We start from the raw sequence: 20,237 nt of genomic DNA, 5'->3' as shown, positions 1-20,237 counted from the left end.
AGTGGTTCCTTCCCCCCTAGTAGAAAACGTCCATTGCATTCACACAAAACTGTTCAAGTGAAGAGAAAAATTTGAGGATGCTTTCCTATTGTAACTTTAAATTCATCTTCTACACATGCTAGCCTTCGCCCTTATGTTAGGGTACTAATATAGGTGTCTGTTAAGGTTCAGCTCGGTATGGATGAGACAGGCTTCATTGTTATAGGTTCGACTCGGGACTCATTGGCTTGAACAGATGACAGCATCCAATACTAGCTCGTGTACGGGGGCTGCTCCTCAGTGGGGATGTGGGTAATGCAGCTTGTCAACGGTTTAAAGGCAACACTTGTCCTTTGCTTCTGCAGGCATCGAGGGCTGGCTATGCAGCGTCCTCGGCAGGGATCTAAAACTTTCAGTTGAACGAAATAAAATAAAATAAAATCTCTGAGCTCGTCCAGCATGATAGAGAACATGTGGCCTTGTTAAGAAAAATAAAATAACGTTACAGGTGCACCTCCAACAGTAACAAATGATGCAACAGGAAGGGTGCCATGAGGGTGCGGCTGTCTCCGGTAGTTATAGCAACGGTGACCTCACAGTCGAGAGGCAGGACACCCCATGGGTTGGTCCAATGAGAGGATATGACTCCACTAGATTTCACACCTAGGTGTGAAGGCTACAGTGGATGATGGGAAAGAAAGTCTTTTTAGGACTCCATTTGTTTGACCTGAGTAATGACCAGGTCAAACTGACCTGGCAATGTTTAGCACCAGGCCTTAGCAGCATCCACCAGAAACATCCCGGAGCTTAAGGATAGCTTTCAATACACTAAGAGGGATGTTGATGTTGGAACCCATTCAAAATGGAGGACAAGGCCGCATGGCTCCCTTTGTTCATCAGATAAAGAAGACCTTTGAACTCAACCTCCCAACTGCCTTCACCTGCCTAAACCTCTGAGGTCATCGGGCCAATAAAAGGGAGAGATGCCCTCCCTCTCACTTTTGCTCTCTTTTCACTGAGGCTCTTTTCACTTTTCCATGAGGCCTGCACAAAGCAAAGGCTTCCACTGGACTGGACCTTGGTAGCGACGCAAGTGCCTACCAAAGGATTTAAGGACGGAACAAACTGACACGAGACAAAGTCTGCTAGTTGAGTTAACAAGCAACAGAGCCACAAAATATAGCAGAACAACCATTTGACTCTTTAAGGAGAACCAAGGATTCTTCTCAATGAAACTGGAACTATACAGCCAGGACAGCTGTAGTTCATTCAACAAGGACGACAACAATTAGATTTTGTATCTTGTATCTTGCACATACCTTGACTAAGCATAGAAGACTTCAACTTTGCCAATGTATGTATTGATTGAAATCAGTGAAGCACTTAAACTTTGTTGTTGTCCTCTATAGTCTATAGTCAGTTAACCTGTAACTTGAGTTTGTGACTTTAGTAGTGAACAAAGGACACACCTGTATCCCATTTTTCTCATTTTTATATGTGTCCAACAAACTTTCTTTGAAACTTTGCTTGTCTGTTGTTGTACAAGAGTGAATATGCCAACCTCTATGCTGTAGAACTCTTAAATCCTTCAAATTTGCTTCTATTAATAAGGTAATATTGTTTGTGATTGTTAAGTTAATTATTAAAAAAGGTTCTGTGTTAATAGTTAGCATACCCACCTTTATGAGACTTTTGGTAAACTGACTGTCTGTGTGGATTTGATGTCAATTAAATCCTATTACATTTTTTATAGTAATTATTATATTATTATATATATATATTGATATTAATATAGCCAATATAGCCAATACTCCCCCTGAGTGCACAGTAAATAGCGCCGTCTATGTCAAATAGAGACCGACATTTATAGTGCATAACCTTGATTGGCACCGTCTGTAGGAGGCAGTGTTCAATCCCCAACATAAATGGTGCTTCCATGAGAGGCATCATATTCTTAATATTCTTACCAATATATTTACATGATAGTTGTGCCAGAGCACAACATTGATGAAATTAAAAGTAAAACGTCCAAGCTCTTTGTTGATGAAAACACTCTGGAAACTGGACTTCGCAAGATCTGTGACTGCATTATCACAATAGAACTCAAAGCTGACTACCTTGAAAATCAGTCAAGGAGGAACAATTAGATGTTTGATGGCATTAAAGAATCTGCTTAACATGGGAAGATACTGAGAAAAATGTTCACAAATTCATTTCAGAGAAGCTAAACCTGGGTGCCACTGCAATGGGAATTGAGAGAGCCCATCGTTTCGATAAACTGGACCACAAAAAGGACAGGCACCAACACAGATCACTTGTGGTAAACTTTTTAAACTTCAAAGACAGAGAGCTAGTTTGGAGAAACAGAAATCTACTGCATCAGGAATGTTTATCAATGAAGACTTTTCGGAAGTTGTGAGGCAGAAAAGAAGAAAAGAACTCCTGCCCAAACTGAGAGAAGCATGGGATAGGGGAGATGTGGAATATCTGCAATATGATCATCTTGTCACCCACCCACCCAGAGCCCAGAAAGCGTACAGACCAAATGGTGATCCTTATACCAGTTATATCTACCCCAAACAAAGACGTCCCAGAACAGCTGTCATAAGTGAGATATTCCCATGTCCCATCTTTTTTTCTTTGCAGAAAATTATATAATTTCAGATTTTTTAGAGTAGCACCCTCTGATAGCATTAGTTTTTCAAGAGGAAAGCTCAAATGTTAACAAGATGTGTGACGATAGTGAAGATCCATGTCCACTTGATTAGCTTTTGCACCTCAAGGACCAAAATCTCTTTATTCACTGGTATTATATTACATATTTTGTATTGTTTGCAATTTCACATGACTTCCATTCAAATTAAGCTGTCTGGATTCCTTTGTGGGAGAGTGTCTAGGTTGCATCCTGCTGTTGATGGCTGCTGCCATCAAGAAGTGTCATTGCTATGGGTGGTCTGGTCTATGTGGGTGGTACACGTCTAAGTAACATCCACACAAATGCCAGGTCCAAACATTTCCCAGTAGAACATTGTATTGACACCAGAACATCAATCTTATTTTCTTCTCCTGTCAGTGGTTTTTATGATGTAGCTGTGTATGTGTGTGTCCATATACAGACAGTGAGAACAGAAGAGTGAAAGGATTACTTTGCATCAAGAGCATCGCTGTCAGCTGGGGTGCCTGCACTAGAGACCAGAGAATATCGAAAACGTGGAGGTCCAGTCAGATAACAAAGCATCATCTAATTCATCCTCTGAGTCATCAGATATCATCTCATCTCCTACTACCGCTTATCCTCACTAAGGTGGGAGTCAGCAGATGTTCAAAAAAGTCCATCAACTTTGCAGTGTTGTCTTTGCTTTTTCATTTGATGAACGCAATTTCCTCTGTAGACACTTTTTGTAGTGTAGTTGTAGGTGAATATTTCGTGCGATACGTGTGTGTGGGGGACACAACCTCACGGAGCTGTTTACCTGTCTGTGAAGCTCAAATCGCTGTTTGGCTGTGGTATATTATGTGTGGTGACTTTGTATATTGATTGCTGTGTGTTGAGTGTGAACTGTTCATGCCACTGTCATGTCATTGTTTCGATGTTTAGTATCTGATATACAGTGAGGGAAATAAGTATTTGATCCCCTGCTGAATTTGTAAGTTTGCCCACTTCCATAGAAATGATCAGACTCTGGTTTTTATGGTTGTTTACTGGTTATGGGTATAGACAGAATATCAATCGAAAATGCATAAAAAACACACAATCTAAAAGTTATAAATTGTTATGTATTTTATTAAGGGAAATAAGTATTTGATCCCCAACAATTCACTTAGAATTCAGGCTCCTACAGATTGGCTGGTGCGCATGTGGCACACAGCTGTGCTCAGTCAACTAATTACCAATACTCCTGATCTTAACTCGTCATGTATATAAAGCACACCTGCTCTAAGAATCAGTTTCTTACATTCCAACTTCTACAGCACCATGGGCAAGACCAAAGAGCTGTCAAAAGATGTCAGGGACAAGATTGTAGACCTGCACAAGGCTGGTATAGGTTACAAAACCATTAGCAAAAGGCTTGGTGAGAAGGTGACAACTATTGGTGCCATTATTCGCAAGTGGAAGACCCATAAAAGGACCATCAACTGTCCTCGGTCTGGAGCTCCCCGCAAAATCTCGCCTCATGGAGTGAGGATGATGATGAGAAAGGTGAGGGAGCAGCCTAAAACAACACGGCAGGAGCTTGTTAATGATCTGGAAGCAGTTGGGACCTCCGTCACCAAGAAAACAGTTGGCAACACACTGCGCCGTTATGGATTGAACTCTTGCAGTGCCCGCAAGGTCCCCCTGCTCAAGAAGGCACATGTACAGGCCCGCCTTAAGTTTGCCAGTGAACATCTAAATGACTCAGAGAAGGCTTGGGAGAAAGTGCTGTGGTCTGACGAAACCAAAGTTGAGCTATTTGGCATTAACTCGACCCGCCGTGTTTGGAGGATGAAAAAACGTGAGTATGACCCAAAGAACACCATACCCACGGTTAAGCATGGAGGTGGAAACATCATGTTTTGGGGCTGTTTTTCAGCAAAGGGTACAGGGCAACTTCACCGCATTATGGGGCCAATGAATGCAGCCATGTACTGTAACATCTTGGACAAAAACCTTCTTTCCTCAGCAAGAACACTGAAGATGCCTCGTGGGTGGGTTTTCCAACATGACAATGAACCAAAACATACTGCCAGGACAACAAAGGAGTGGCTCAAGAAGAAGCATATTAAGGTCATGGAGTGGCCTAGTCAGTCTCCAGACCTTAACCCAATCGAAAACCTGTGGAGGGAGCTGAAGCTCCGAGTTTCCAAGAGGCAGCCAAGAAACTTGAAGGATTTAGAGACTGTCTGTAAAGATGAATGGGCCAAAATCCCTCCTGCGCTGTGTGCAAACCTGGTGACCAACTACAAGAAACGTCTCATTGCTGTGCTTGCCAACAAAGGTTTCTCTACAAAGTACTGACTTGTGTTGTGCTTGGGGATCAAATACTTATTTCCCTTAATAAAATACATAACAATTTATAACTTTTAGATTGTGTGTTTTTTATGCATTTTCGACTGATATTCTGTCTATACCCATAACCAGTAAACAACCATAAAAACCAGAGTCTGATCATTTCTATGGAAGTGGGCAAACTTACAAATTCAGCAGGGGATCAAATACTTATTTCCCCCACTGTATACCACTTTCACATCGAAAATCCCAGGCTGATCCGGCATTTTCAGATCCAGGTCGACTCGCCTTTGGCACACTTTCACATCACCAGAAGTCCCAGGTTGGATCTCTCGCTGTGAGAGCTGCATGCCTGTTTTTTCCTTCCTGTAATACGTCATTGCGTTCATTGCAGATAAACAATGGACAGCATGGGTGTGGTTTTTTTAACGCTTTCAGTTTGTTGATGATCTGAAGGTCAAACTCCCGCTCTTTCAAAAGGCTGCTGATATTAGAATAAATCACTGTGTCTCACACAGTGCTCGATATCTGCAACCGAATGTCCTCTTGTCCATGCAGCTCGTGGATTACCAATTGCCATGATTGATGAAAAAGTGTGGGATCGCTATAAAAGCTCTATATAAGCACAGTCCCACATGCATTTCCCATTCGGTGCAATTTCCCAAACATGACGAAGAACTAATTAACCTATGCGCTTCCATTAATGATCGTGTAACAGCACATTTTATTTGTTTGATTTAAACAACATGAACAAAAATCTCTACCCTTCAGAAATCGGTCTGTATGGGAGTAGACCAAAACTTGTTTTTGAGCTGAAACTTTTACAATGATACCGTCTGTCAGGCCCTCCAGTGACAAAATCAGAATGCACCGACTGGTGCTTTTTCTGTGCTTTCTCTTTCGGTGTGTATAATTCAGCATCTGCCAAATGACATGATTTCTTAATATTCCATCATAAATATCCACCACACACAAAATTTGGAAAAAGTTTTCTCACACATATGAAACACAAATGGGAAGAGTGCTGGAAAGAGATACAGAATTTAAAACAAAAGAAAACAAAAAGAAAAACATGGGCAAACTCTAACTGAAAAACTTACCATTGTCATTGTCGTCTGACTGAAGGGAACTCAGTGACTGGACCTCTGAGTTACTTCCTTTGTTGCTCCATGAGAAACAGGTTTCTTCTTCTGCCATGCCAGTCATCTTACCTGCAGGTACAGGTCATATTGTCAATAGGGCCAGATTTCAGTATGTGTATAATATTTAAAACAATAGTTATTTATCCACACACACTCTGTATTCAACACCGGACGATAACTGACACATAATATAATGCTGATCTACATATAACACATGAACATCAGAGTCAAACTTGAGTTTACAGAAGCAAAGCCTTGAGCCAATCTGGACCCAGATAAGGTAAAGGATAGCTTCCTGGTCACAGCAGTCAAATGATTTCTCTCCCTTATTTCAAGAGGTATGATTGTTGGAAAAAACATCTTATGGTTGACAATAGACACTTGAGCACTCCCATGCCATCAGTAATTTTTTTTTCTCTTATTGGCTGTATCCTGTGTAAGGTTTAACAATTAATCATATAGAGGATTTTCATGGCGCGTCATCAATCCAGATGTTGTCCAAACTTTTGCCTCCAGATCCTGGTTTTGCTTCACTAACAACAAGTGCCTCCTTTCCTCTGATAACCTCCTCAAGTTCTCCTTGATTTGTGATAACTTTTGTCAGTCTTCAAAATTCCAAATGTTTTTCACAGTCTGTCCAATAGGTGCAGTCAAAAACACGGCAGTTATTGACCATTTTTCTCCATTAACTCTAGTTCGTGCCGAGTGCCATCACCATGGCAACTAATGGACTGATGATGTGCCGTGCAAAAATGTGCAATGTGCAAAATACGCAAAAATGATCAGTCACAATCATGGTTGTGATTTTTGCCATAACCAAGCAGCTGAAAGAAAGGACTGAATTTAGTTTATCTAAAATACTTTTATATATTTTTTTTACTTTCATTTAAGGTATTTTGGATGCCACCATTTTAGTCTGTTTGCACGGAGGAAGATGGAGAGTCTTGGATAAAGACGTGCATCTCCTTCAGGGCAGATGGTGCCTCAGTGAACACTTCTCTGCACAGAACCGGATAAGAAATAAGACAAGAAGCTGCCTAGGGATCTCCACCACGAAGACCTGATAAGAATCAGTCTGGAGGGGCCTTCTGTTGAGGAGTTCGATCATACTCCTGCCACGGGCCGCTGGCTTACCTCGAAACATGCCTGCCGGCCCAACTATAAATGTACTGGACTGTGACATCCTCTACATTTAATTTACACACACACACCTGTTCATTGCCCAAAATTTCTTCCTGTGCTCCTAAATCTTTTCATTTAGGAGCACATGTACCCGCGTACAGCCTTGAAATGACTATGTTAATGCATGTTTTGGGTAATGTGAATATTCAGAAAAAGTTTAAATGTGAAAGTCTGTGGTTTTTAAGTTTGCATACTATGTCAGACTTAGTTTTCTCTGAACTCCTGCCCAATCTGACCAGTGATGACATGTTTAGTCACATGTCGTCATTCCACCGCTGGTTATCTAGGTGGTGCCCAGCCAACAACATGGCCTTCATTTACAATTGGAACACTTTCTGATTTTATTAAATCCACAACTCATGGCAACCCAGAGTTCAGCCTAGGAGGTAGAGTGGCAGTGTTACAACTGAATTCATGGAATGCAATGATGTAATGCACATGAAGGTTGGACATACTGGTTATGAGAAATTTAATCCAATGTGTAGTCTCTCTCTATGCGCAGACAGAGCCAGAGCCCCAGGTGGACTCGAAGAATACAAAGCATATTGCCAACATTTTCAAGACATAACTAATTGCAGAGCATGAGCATAAATTACCAGGATATTTCTATTTTTTTTTACTGATAGACACACGCTTAACAAGAGGATACATGGATGCTTCATCAGAGAAATTGAGAGAAACACAGATTGACATTTTGCATGGACATTTTTAAGTTATTTCAACTTAGCTGCGTACCTGCCACAAGATTTTTCTCGTTAGGCCAACTCAACTACTTTACTACAAGAAACACAGTTTGCCTTGTACTCCACAAGCCTTGTCCTCAGGCTATTATTATAAGGAAAAACTGCATAAGTATCCATTGCTATGCAGGTGACACCCAGCGACTAATTATCTACGGACCAGATGAAGCAAATCAGTTAAACTGATTTGAACGGTTTAAGCGGAAACTGAGGTCCTTCGGAGTACAGGACGCCCTCCCGAGGACCTTCTAAGAATCTGTGGTTGCATTGGGCATCTTCTATAGTGTGGTCTGCTGGAGCAGCAACATCATGGCAGCAGAGAGAAAAAGACTCAACAAACTAGTGAAGAAGACGTCTCTGTCCTGGGCTGCATCCTTGAGCCCGTGGAGGTGGTGGGGGACAGGAGGATATTGGTAATGCTGTCATCAATCGTGGACAACGCCCCCTTTTCTTACCCCCTGCATGAGGCTGTCCTCACGCAGGGGGTAAAATGGGAAAGAACAATTAAAATGGAAGAACCCAAGTAGAGAGACAGAGAGAGAGAGAGAGAGAGAGAGCAGATCCCTGAGAGAGCCCTGGAAAGCTCCATCAGCGACAAAGGAGCAGTAGCACAGACCCTTCCTCCCCTCTGCTGTCAGACTCTACAACCAGGCCTGCTTCCAGTAGATCCACAATAACATAGATGCAACATCCTGTGTAATGTGCAATATCCCTCCTAAACACATATATATACAGTGGGGGAAATAAGTATTTGATCCCCTGCTGAATTTGTAAGTTTGCCCACTTCCATAGAAATGATCAGACTCTGGTTTTTATGGTTGTTTACTGGTTATGGGTATAGACAGAATATCAATCGAAAATGCATAAAAAACACACAATCTAAAAGTTATAAATTGTTATGTATTTTATTAAGGGAAATAAGTATTTGATCCCCAACAATTCACTTAGAATTCAGGCTCCTACAGATTGGCTGGTGCGCATGTGGCACACAGCTGTGCTCAGTCAACTAATTACCAATACTCCTGATCTTAACTCGTCATGTATATAAAGCACACCTGCTCTAAGAATCAGTTTCTTACATTCCAACTTCTACAGCACCATGGGCAAGACCAAAGAGCTGTCAAAAGATGTCAGGGACAAGATTGTAGACCTGCACAAGGCTGGTATAGGTTACAAAACCATCAGCAAAAGGCTTGGTGAGAAGGTGACAACTATTGGTGCCATTATTCGCAAGTGGAAGACCCATAAAAGGACCATCAACTGTCCTCGGTCTGGAGCTCCCCGCAAAATCTCGCCTCATGGAGTGAGGATGATGATGAGAAAGGTGAGGGAGCAGCCTAAAACAACACGGCAGGAGCTTGTTAATGATCTGGAAGCAGTTGGGACCTCCGTCACCAAGAAAACAGTTGGCAACACACTGCGCCGTTATGGATTGAACTCTTGCAGTGCCCGCAAGGTCCCCCTGCTCAAGAAGGCACATGTACAGGCCCGCCTTAAGTTTGCCAGTGAACATCTAAATGACTCAGAGAAGGCTTGGGAGAAAGTGCTGTGGTCTGACGAAACCAAAGTTGAGCTATTTGGCATTAACTCGACCCGCCGTGTTTGGAGGATGAAAAAACGTGAGTATGACCCAAAGAACACCATACCCATGGTTAAGCATGGAGGTGGAAACATCATGTTTTGGGGCTGTTTTTCAGCAAAGGGTACAGGGCAACTTCACCGCATTATGGGGCCAATGAATGCAGCCATGTACTGTAACATCTTGGACAAAAACCTTCTTTCCTCAGCAAGAACACTGAAGATGCCTCGTGGGTGGGTTTTCCAACATGACAATGACCCAAAACATACTGCCAGGACAACAAAGGAGTGGCTCAAGAAGAAGCATATTAAGGTCATGGAGTGGCCTAGTCAGTCTCCAGACCTTAACCCGATCGAAAACCTGTGGAGGGAGCTGAAGCTCCGAGTTTCCAAGAGGCAGCCAAGAAACTTGAAGGATTTAGAAACTGTCTGTAAAGATGAATGGGCCAAAATCCCTCCTGCGCTGTGTGCAAACCTGGTGACCAACTACAAGAAACGTCTCATCGCTGTGCTTGCCAACAAAGGTTTCTCTACAAAGTACTGACTTGTGTTGTGCTTGGGGATCAAATACTTATTTCCCTTAATAAAATACATAACAATTTATAACTTTTAGATTGTGTGTTTTTTATGCATTTTCGACTGATATTCTGTCTATACCCATAACCAGTAAACAACCATAAAAACCAGAGTCTGATCATTTCTATGGAAGTGGGCAAACTTACAAATTCAGCAGGGGATCAAATACTTATTTCCCCCACTGTATATACAGTCTGCAACCCTCCCAAAGGGTAGATGTGTGACTATATATATACATACACAGATAATAAGCATACTCATTTTCCGTATCTGCTGCGATAGGCTGGCGACCTGTCCAGGGTGTACTCCACTTCTTGCCCTGTGACAGCTGGGATAGACTCTGGCAATCCCCACGACCTTAGTGAGGATTTTCCATATCCCGTTAATGTGCAATACTCCTCCTAACTACATGTACATATACTTATATTTCTTATACTTGGGATGCACTGTCTGCATCCTTGCCAATGGAGATGTGTGAATATATACATATTTATATATATAAGTATACTTATTTCCATATTTTCTTACTTGAACACTGCCTTGTTTGTTTGTAATATATCCTTTATATTATACACTTGGACTGGCTGTTGTGCTGTTGGGTGCTTCTCAACACAAGTGCCATATGACTGAGATTGGTGATGGCATGATTTAGTGACCATGCGGAGAACTTAGAGAAACACTGAGATTCAAGCTGTTGAACAGTGGTCTGTGTGTTAAGGGTAGAGATTTGGGCATGAACTTCAGCATCCATGTTTGGATTGACAAGCTCAAAGGTGCCTGGTCCCATGGACTCTTCAGAATCTTGTTTCAGGAGAGACGGTCCACTGAGCCATAAATTGCATGAGAGACGGGCAGCAATGACAGACCTGGTTGTGTAGTCTGCAGGATTTTGGAATGTGGACACGTACTTCCATTGCTGAGGAATGAGAAGATCTTTAAATGCAGATGATGCGGTTGGTCACATACAAATAGAAATGTCTCGTCTCACTGTGTCTCGTCTCAGTGGTAAAGTGGTACTATACAACTTTACCATTAAATAAGGTCCACCAACTCTACCGCCAGTACAGTGGCGCTGAGCTGTAGCCTTGGGATCGTGTGCTCAGGACTACGAACCAGTTTTGCCATGTCCATGATGAAGCCAGCATGAGAGATTTCGTGTTCATCAATTGCTGCAAGGTAAGCAACTACTGCAATAGCCTTTGTTGAGGTATCTGAGAAGATGATTAGTTCTCTCCTTTTTGCTGTGGAGAGAGAAACCTTGGTATAGGGTCTTGGTATGCGCAAGTCACTGAGATCTTTTAGAGTCTCACCAATCATCCCAATTACCTTTTTCTTGCATGAGCTCTCTTAGGATATGCTTGCCCTGAACTGTGACGGGGGTCACAAATCCTAGTGGGTCGTACACACTTTTTTCACTACAGAGAGCACACCATGGCGAGTGAAGGGCTTCTCTTCAATGTCAACTTTAAAGGTAAATATGTTAGACTTCAGATCCCAATTAAGGCCCAGGCTGTGCTGTACAGGAGGAATATCTGAGCCTAGGTCTAAGTCCTTTAGGTTACTGGCAAGATCTAGAGGTAGGAAACCATCCATAACCTCTCTGCTGTAAGAGGCAATTTCGTGCAGCATCAGGTTGGAGTTTGCAAGAATATCCTTTGTCCTCTTCAGCGGACTGATTAAACCTGCAGCAGTGGAAAGTGACTTAAGTCCATCGTTGGCGTAAAAGTTGTGGTCAATAAACTGCCTCACCTCAGGTTCGTAATCCCCTTGTAGGACTGTCTGAGGTAGTAGATGGCAACTGTTGAACCGGTACTGTTCCCAAAGACATGTATGGTCATGTGGTACTTAATAACATCTTGGGCAAGATCATTGTCTCAGAACTAAAAGAAGCATAAGAAGTTCCTGTCTTGTTCTCAGTCACAGCAACGGCTTCTCTACGGAACCTAATGAGAACTCCCAAGAGAGAGTTATTGAGATCAGGCCCTGTTAAGAGGACATAATTGAGAGACACTGTATCACACTGAGCACTGAAACCGAACACAACACTATACGGTAGAGGGTGCGTCTGGAGGACCACTGTCATCCTAACCAAACAGGTTTCATCTCTGGTAGATACTCATTTTCTAAAGTTAGACATCTTCTTAATGCTTTGTATGCCAATTATGCAGAGGCAGATGGGGCAGGAATTTTGATCAGGTTGAGTGGCCTTATATGTCTTTGAGCAGGATTGGTTTTGGTGACTCATATCATGGGTGAAACTAATATATGTTAGTCCGGTGTGTTCCATTTTATAGATAGATCAACCCCATTCCCCTTACACCACTCAGTTCAGCAGGGTAGCCCTCTCTCGCCAACCATTTCGCTGTCGCTCTTGAGCCCTTTGCCCTGAAAATATGAGCACATCCAGGAATCATGGGCCTGCAGGTGGGTAGCACAGAAATGTCTCTTTTGGACAGCTGTCTGGCTACTGAATAAATTGGGCCGAAAGTGAATTCATACCTCTTTCTAACACACGTTTTAGACAGCATTCCCTTCAAGTTAGTTAGAGATCATTTTACTTATCTTGGTCTGACATTACCCAAAGCCCCAAAATTTATTTCCCACCACAAATTACAAATACAAATGTTTGGAATATACTGCCAAGCTCAAGTGGAATATCGATGTTTGTCGAACTCTGCCTTTGTCTATGATCGGCCGAATTAATTTTTATGAAAATGAACCAACGTTTACAGGCTATACTGTTCGAGATATTTCACCTCCAGTTAAGCCCAGCCCCTTAAAAAACATCACATTGTTTACAAACTGTGAAGGGGTTGGTATGCACATGACATCACAGCAAGCAAAAGTCTCCGTGGTTACGGCCAATGAGCGGCAAAAACTGACAGTTGAGCTTGGATCACAGACTTTAACAGTGGTGGGCCGGGCATTTTCCATCAAGGCCTTCAATGTCCTCCAGCTCTATGCAACCACCAATGGGACCCCTAAGTGAAGATAATATTTCACTTAATTTACTTCATCGTTGTGTATCTCTGATCCTCTTCCGTTCTCTGTTTTACATGGACGAAGCTCCGTGCACACCTACAGCCAGAATCATGGACATATATACTGTATGATGTCTATGGCCAGAATGCCGGAATAAAATCGGACTAAACAAAACCAGACTACTGGTTCTAATGTAAATGTACAGTGTCTTGCTCAACACTTGGACACTTTGGCATATGGCACACTCGGGGGATCGAACTGCTAACCCTTCAGTTCATGGAGAACCCGCTCTACCTACTGAGCCATACCGCCCCCACAGTGTAGTGTCTTATACCCAGGGGAAACACTGCCTTTTAATACGATTGTTATGACACTGCTATAGAAACCATATAACGGATAACAATAAAACAGAATGTTGCATCATGGTATCTCATAGAGTAAGATGAATCCCATTACTAATGCAAGAAACTCAGAATAATTCAAAACACAGACAAATCTCCTGTCCCTCACTGCAGCCACAGCTGCACTGAAGCTTTGAACCAGAGTCACACATGTCAAATCCAGCAGAAGCATCAATGTTGACCCAATAAAATGGCATAAAGATACATAAAAGATGTAAATGTAATTAATTTAACTCAGCAGAACTTAAGAAACTATTTGGAGCTTTCCTCTTAGCCTGTGAGCCAGGGGTACTGCTCCTAGTTAGTGGACTGAAAGTGGCTGACAAATCCTTTTCTGTAGCTTCTGAGTTGCCCGACCTTTCTTAATGATGTTCAGCTTTTCTTAAAAAGTCTTGAAAATGGCTTTGACAGTAAATTCTCAATCAAATTCATTTCTTCTCCTCCTGCAGCCATTGTGTGGTGACAAAACACCTATTAAATCAACTGTGTTTTTTACTTGTCCAGCTCACAAAAGATGCAGTTTGCTAGCTCACTCTCTGACTACCCAGTCAGACGGCATGAATATGCTGATGTCACCTTACACCTGCTAGCAGGCCCTGGTGTCCTCAACTCAAAATCTGATTGGTTAAAGCAACAGTCTGACCAACAGACAGGGCCTGCAGAACAGATTCTGAAGGCCCCCAAAAGCTTTTGTATGAAAATACACCTTTGAAAGCAGCACAACCAGGGGAAAAGCTATGAAAGGAAGTGAGCAGACCTTCAGGAATTATTTAATAGGTATTCATGGAAAATATATTATATATAGTCTGTAATTTATATATTTCTTACCTTCTATAGAGTGTATGCATTGACATCACTTAATAACAGGCGGGGCCACACCCACTTAGTGGCAAAAACGTGGCTAACACATCATCTGAGACAAAATTTGAAGCACAGCACCAAGAGGTACCAGAAGATCGTGGAGCTGGAGCAGTGGATCTCCAACTAGTACTGGATCAGGAATGAATAAGCTCTCATTGACTCTGTGATAAAAATAGGTGCTGGTCCTCCCGCCTTGCCATCAGGACCCGTGGTTGCTGCTGGGCAGCTAGAACAGCTGAGGCCACTTTAACCTTAAGCCCAAAACTGAGATTCAGAGCAAACTGTTCTACAACCAGCAAAGAACCATGGTCCATAAGAGGAAAAGACAAAGAGGGTCTAGTCAAATATTTTCACGCCATCTGAGCTCAAATTATGACAGATATGATATTCTGAGTGTTGAGGATTTCCCTCTGCTCAAGTCTGCTCCTGTTTGTCCCGTGTCTGATCTACTGCTCAGGTGATTGGTGGGTCTGCTCCGAAACCCCCAGTCAGGTCTTCAACCTTCTTCTCATGGCGTAACATTGTGAAGGACGCTGCACTTAGGGTGAGATGCTGTGGTGGTCCCCCTGGGAAAAACTGCTTTTATATGCGGAGGCCTTGCCTTGCTGTATAAAGACAGTTTCTTCTTCTTTCTTCCTTACAGGGAGTGAATTATATAAATTTTACCACATTCATACTTGACTTTTTAGCGTCCATCACTACATTTGGGAGAATTTTATTGCTTGGTGATTTAAATGTTCCTGTAAATGATATCACAAACACCTTTGTCAATAACTATAAGTCTCACAGAATCTTTTAATTTCACTCAACGTGTCAAGGGCTCGACACATGTTAAGGGTAACTCTGGACTTAGTTTTTTACTCTGGATCTGCACATTGAATTGGCTCTGAGGAACTGCCAATCACAGCTGTACTGTATCCTTTTTAATCTGCCTGTTACCTCTGCGTATCCAGTAAGCTATGAAATTGTCCCATATGTTAAACAACCTCTCTGCTGCTCTCCGGTGTTAGTGTTGATGATGATTCTAATGTTTTAGCCTTTAACTCACACTGCTCTGTCATTCTTGATGAGATTGCTCCTCTAAGGCCTTGTTCCATGACATCCACTGCCTTCGTCGTAAATGTCGGCGAGCTGAGCATTTGTGGAAATCAAGTAAGCTTCAGGTACATCATCTTCCTTTTTGAGAAGTTTTAGTTGAGTCAGTTCCATGGTTAAGATGGCGAGAGCCTCCAATTTTGCAAATCTTAGCATAAATAATATTACTGGTACTGGTACCATTGCCTGATCTACCTTTGTCCTCCCATAACTGTACTAACTGGAGCTAGCTAGTAGTATAACCCCTTTTATCACCTCATTATTTTCTTATAATCTGCCACATTTTGTAATAAAAATCTTGAACGCACTATGTTATAAACAGCGCATTTTGTAATAAGTTCCATCAGTTATTACAAATTCCGGGTGATGCACTTTTTATGAAGAATGTGTAATAATTGTGTGCATTATGTAATTAACCACCAAAATGGATGCCTTAATTTAAAAAACAAAAAAAAACATTAGGACCATCAGAAAAATTATAATAATTAATTCAATACTGACTTAAAGCATTATAGCATGAATCATAAATATGAATTAATTTCTAAAAATAGTAGTTTCTAAAACTAGGAGAGAGTGTGTTTAAAATGCTTAATGAGTGTTACTGGCACAAACATTATCAGTTAAAGGTCTGAAATGTTGAAAGACATGCACACAATGTTATACATGATAGAAAGCAGACAAAGGACAAAAACAAATATGGAACATAAAAAAAAAACTTATTCCAGCTGCATTTCCTTAATATAACATTGATGTCCTTTCCTGTAGTCGACAAATATGACCTTCAAAACTAAACCTACTAAAAACAGTGAAAAATACAGTGGATATAAAAACTCTATGCAACCCTGTTTAAATGCCAGTTTTTGTGATGTTAACAAATGGCAGCAAGACAAATAATTTCACAACTTTTTCCACCTTTAATGTGACTTATAGCCTGTACAACGGAGTTGAAAAACAAACAGAAATCTTTCAGGGAGGTGAAGTAAAAATAAACAACTGAGATAATGTGGTTGCATAGGTGTGCACACACTTTTACAACTGGGGATGTGGCTGTGTTTAGATTTAACCAATTACATTCAAACTCGTGTTAAATTGGAGTCAGCACACACCTGTCACCAATTAAAGTGCCTCTGATCAACCCCAAATAAAGTTCAGCTGTTCTAGTAGGCTTTTCCTGACATTTTTGTAGCCACATCTTCCAGCACAAGCCATGGTTCACAGAGAGCTTCCAAAGCATCAGAGGGATCTCATTATTCAAAGATATCAGTCAGGTGAAGGCTACAAAAGAATTTCCAAGGAATTAAATATACCATGAAACACAGTGAAGACCGTCATCATCAAGTGGAGAAAATATGGCACAACAGTGACATTAGCAAGAACAGGACATCTATCCAAAATTGATTAAGACGAGAAGAAAACTGGTCAGGGAGGCTGCCAAGAGGCCGACAGCAACACTGAAAGAGCTGCAGGAATTTCTGGCAAGTACTGGCTGTGTTGTACATGTGACAACAATTTCCTGTCTTCTTCATATGTCTGGGCTATGGTGTAGTGTGGCTAGATGGAAGCCTTATCTTCAAAAGAAAAACATCCAAGCCCGGCTTAATTTTGCAAAAAGACATCTGAAATCTGCCAAACATGTGGGAAATGTGTTATGGTCTGATGAAACCAAGGTTGAACACTGCTCATCACCAAAAGTACACCATACCTACAGTGAAGCATGGTGGTGACAGCATCATGCTTTGGGGCTGCTTTTCTTCAGCTTGAACTGGGGCCTTAGTCAGGGTGAAGGAAATTATGAACCGTTCCAAATACCAGTCAGTATTGGCACAAAACCTTCGACCTTCTGTTTGAAAGCTGAAGATGAAGAGGAACTTCATCTTCAATCAACAAAAGAATGGCTTCACCGGAATAAGATTGAGACTTTGGAATGGCACAGCCAGAGTCCAGACCTGAATCCCATCGAACATCTGTGGGGTGATCTGAAGAGGGTGTGCACAGGAGATTCCCTAGCAGTCTGTCAGATTTGGAGCGGTTTTGCAAAGAAGGGGGGGCAAATATTGCCACATCAAGATGTGCCAGCTGATAGGCTCCTACCCAAAAAGACTGAGTGCTGTAATAAAAGCCAAAGGTGCTGCAACAAAGTATTAGTTAAGGGAGTGCATATTTATGCAACCAGGTTATTTTAAGTTTTTTATTTTGTATTTTTCCCCTCTAAAGATTTTCAGTTTGATTTTCATTGTACAGGTTAGAGGTCACATTAAAAAAGTTGTGAAATTATTCGTCTTGCTGTCATTTTTTTACATCACGAAAACCTGACATTTAAATGGGGTGTGTAGACTTTTTATATCCACTGTAATCTTTTACATCAAAAACACCTCTAAGATGCTTATGTAAGTAAAAAAGAAGTCTATAAATGATTGCCTGGTAACGGAAATATCTGAAATATTTACAAGAAATTTACTAGAGACTGGATGGGGGGGGGACTTCTTATAGTAGCAACATTAGAAAAACTTTCCCTCAAACGTAGACTTCTCTTACTGTTAAACAACCAGTATTTGTGTAAAATTAAAGATAATCAGTCTGAAAATGAACAACAGACAATTCCATACTTAAATCATATCTTCAAATGATGTCTTTCTTTCCTGATCTTCTCTTTATTTCTCTATTTCTTCTAAAAAATGTCCTTGATTGTCAAACATCCATGCGACATGTGCATCAAGACAACCCAGGCTTTCATCCACTTGCTATTTCTCCCAAATAGCTCCTTTAATCTCAGCAAGAGACCACTCCCACACCCAGCTAATTTGTACATCCTCATAATACATAACACAGAACATTGTCATGGTCATTTTGCAGCTTTAGGCTTTCAACAAAAGATTCCCTAATAAAAATTTGTGGAGAAATCTTGAGGAAAGGTCTTGAAAAAGGTGAAACTGTTTTACATGCCGAGCATTGACATGTCAGATTGAATAAGTGACATTTGAATAATTTGTGAAAGCAGTTCTGTTGGCAGGTTAGGCATAACAGAATTGCCATCATCATATGGAAGGGGATCATCATGGGGTATATCATGATAGTGTTGATCCAGGATGCAGTCATCAGGTTTACCGAGCAAATGGTGATGGTCCACATTGAACGAAGCATCATGGCACTCATTCAGGGTATCAGAGGCTTCAGAAGGGGCATCATCATGGGGTTTATCCAGGGGATTGTGATGGGATTTATCCAAAGTTGGGGTTCTACCGGGTGGTTGCTTTCCTGCACCTTGACCCACTGCCTGCACTGAGGATCTACGAACAAGACGTGCGTCAGCTCTTTCAAAGACAGAGGATCAGGAAGGCTCTGGGACCCAATGGAGTGTCTCCGTCCTGCCTGAAAGTCTGTGTTGACCAGCTGGCTCCCGTCTTCACCCAGATCGTCAACAGCTCCCTGGAGTTGTGTGAGGTTCCCTCCTGCCTCAAACGCTCCAAAATCATCCCAGTCCCCAAGAAGTCCCCTATCACAGGATTAAATGACTACAGACCAGTTGCCCTGACGTCTGTGGTCATGAAATCCTTTGAACGACTGGTGTTGGCCCACCTGAAGGACATCACTGACCCCCTGCTAGACCTCCTGCAGTTTGCCTACAGGGCAAACAGATCCATGGATGATGCAGTCAACATGGCTCTGCACTATATCCTGCACCACCTGAACTCTGCAGGGATCTACGCATGGGTTTTGTTCACAGACTTCAGCTCAACATTCAACACCACCATCCCTGAGCTTCTCCACCAGAAGCTGTCCCAGCTCACTGTGCCTCCCTCCACCTGTCAGTGGATCACCAGCTTCCTGACTGACAGGAGGCAGAAAGTGAGACTGGGAAGTTTTACATCCAGCACTCGGACTCTCAGCACTGGCACCCCCCAGGGGTGTGTTCTCTCCCCACTGCTCTTTTCCCTCTACATGAATGACTGCACCTCTGGGGACCCTTCTGTGAAACTCCTGAAGTTTGCAGATGACACCACCATCATTGGACTCATCCAGTACGGGGACGAGTGCATACAGAGGGGAAGTGGATCCGCTGGTTCTCTGGTGCAGTCAGAACCACCTGGAGCTAGACCCGCTCAAGACTGTGGAGATGACTGTGGACTTTAGGAAGAAACCCCCATCCACCCCTCCCCTTACCATCCTAAACAGGACTGTCCCCACTGTGGACTCATTCAGGTTCCTAGGGTCCACAATCTCACAGGACTTGAAGTGGACCTCCCACACTGACACTCGCAGCGCGCAGCCCTGCTTGGATCTAACTACCTCTCCCTCTGGTTTCTTCCATTTCTCAACAATGGCCTTAACATAATCGTAAATAAAATCTCCCATTCTCTCCAGTTTACTCTCCACCGTCCCTTTCAACTTATCTAGCACACTAGCCAAGTTATTATTGATGTAAATGGTCTTGCTCTTATATAGCGCTTTTCTACCTACTCAAAGGTACTGAAAGCGCTTTTTTACAGTCAGACACATCTGCACATTCGCTCACACAAGCACACACACATTTGCACACCATTCAACTGGGGGTTCAGTGTCTTGCTCAAGGACACTTCAGCATATGGAACACTCGGGGGATCAAACCGACAACCCACTCTACCTACTGAGCCATAGCCTCCCCTATGTCCTCCCACTTCCTAGTTTCAGCTGCACCTGGCAACTTGACCCTTGGTTTCTGACCACTCATCTT

The 20,237-nt window shown here is 42.2% G+C and overlaps 1 protein-coding gene across 8 annotated transcripts in view; it reads right to left on the bottom strand.

The window, feature by feature from the left end:
- Positions 1-20,237, bottom strand: part of fat3a (FAT atypical cadherin 3a) — a 222,755-nt gene that overhangs the window by 46,654 nt on the left and 155,864 nt on the right. For all 8 annotated transcript variants that reach the window (XM_047593723.1, XM_047593724.1, XM_047593716.1 and 5 more), the window contains one exon: positions 6,070-6,180. In XM_047593723.1, the coding sequence (XP_047449679.1) occupies positions 6,070-6,180 (111 nt within the window). The remainder of the gene's footprint in view (positions 1-6,069; positions 6,181-20,237) is intronic.

Source organism: Mugil cephalus, chromosome 9, assembly GCF_022458985.1.
Source record: "Mugil cephalus isolate CIBA_MC_2020 chromosome 9, CIBA_Mcephalus_1.1, whole genome shotgun sequence".
In the NCBI taxonomy this organism is placed as follows: Eukaryota; Metazoa; Chordata; class Actinopteri; order Mugiliformes; family Mugilidae; genus Mugil; species Mugil cephalus.
This window is presented reverse-complemented; position numbering and strand designations above follow the sequence as displayed.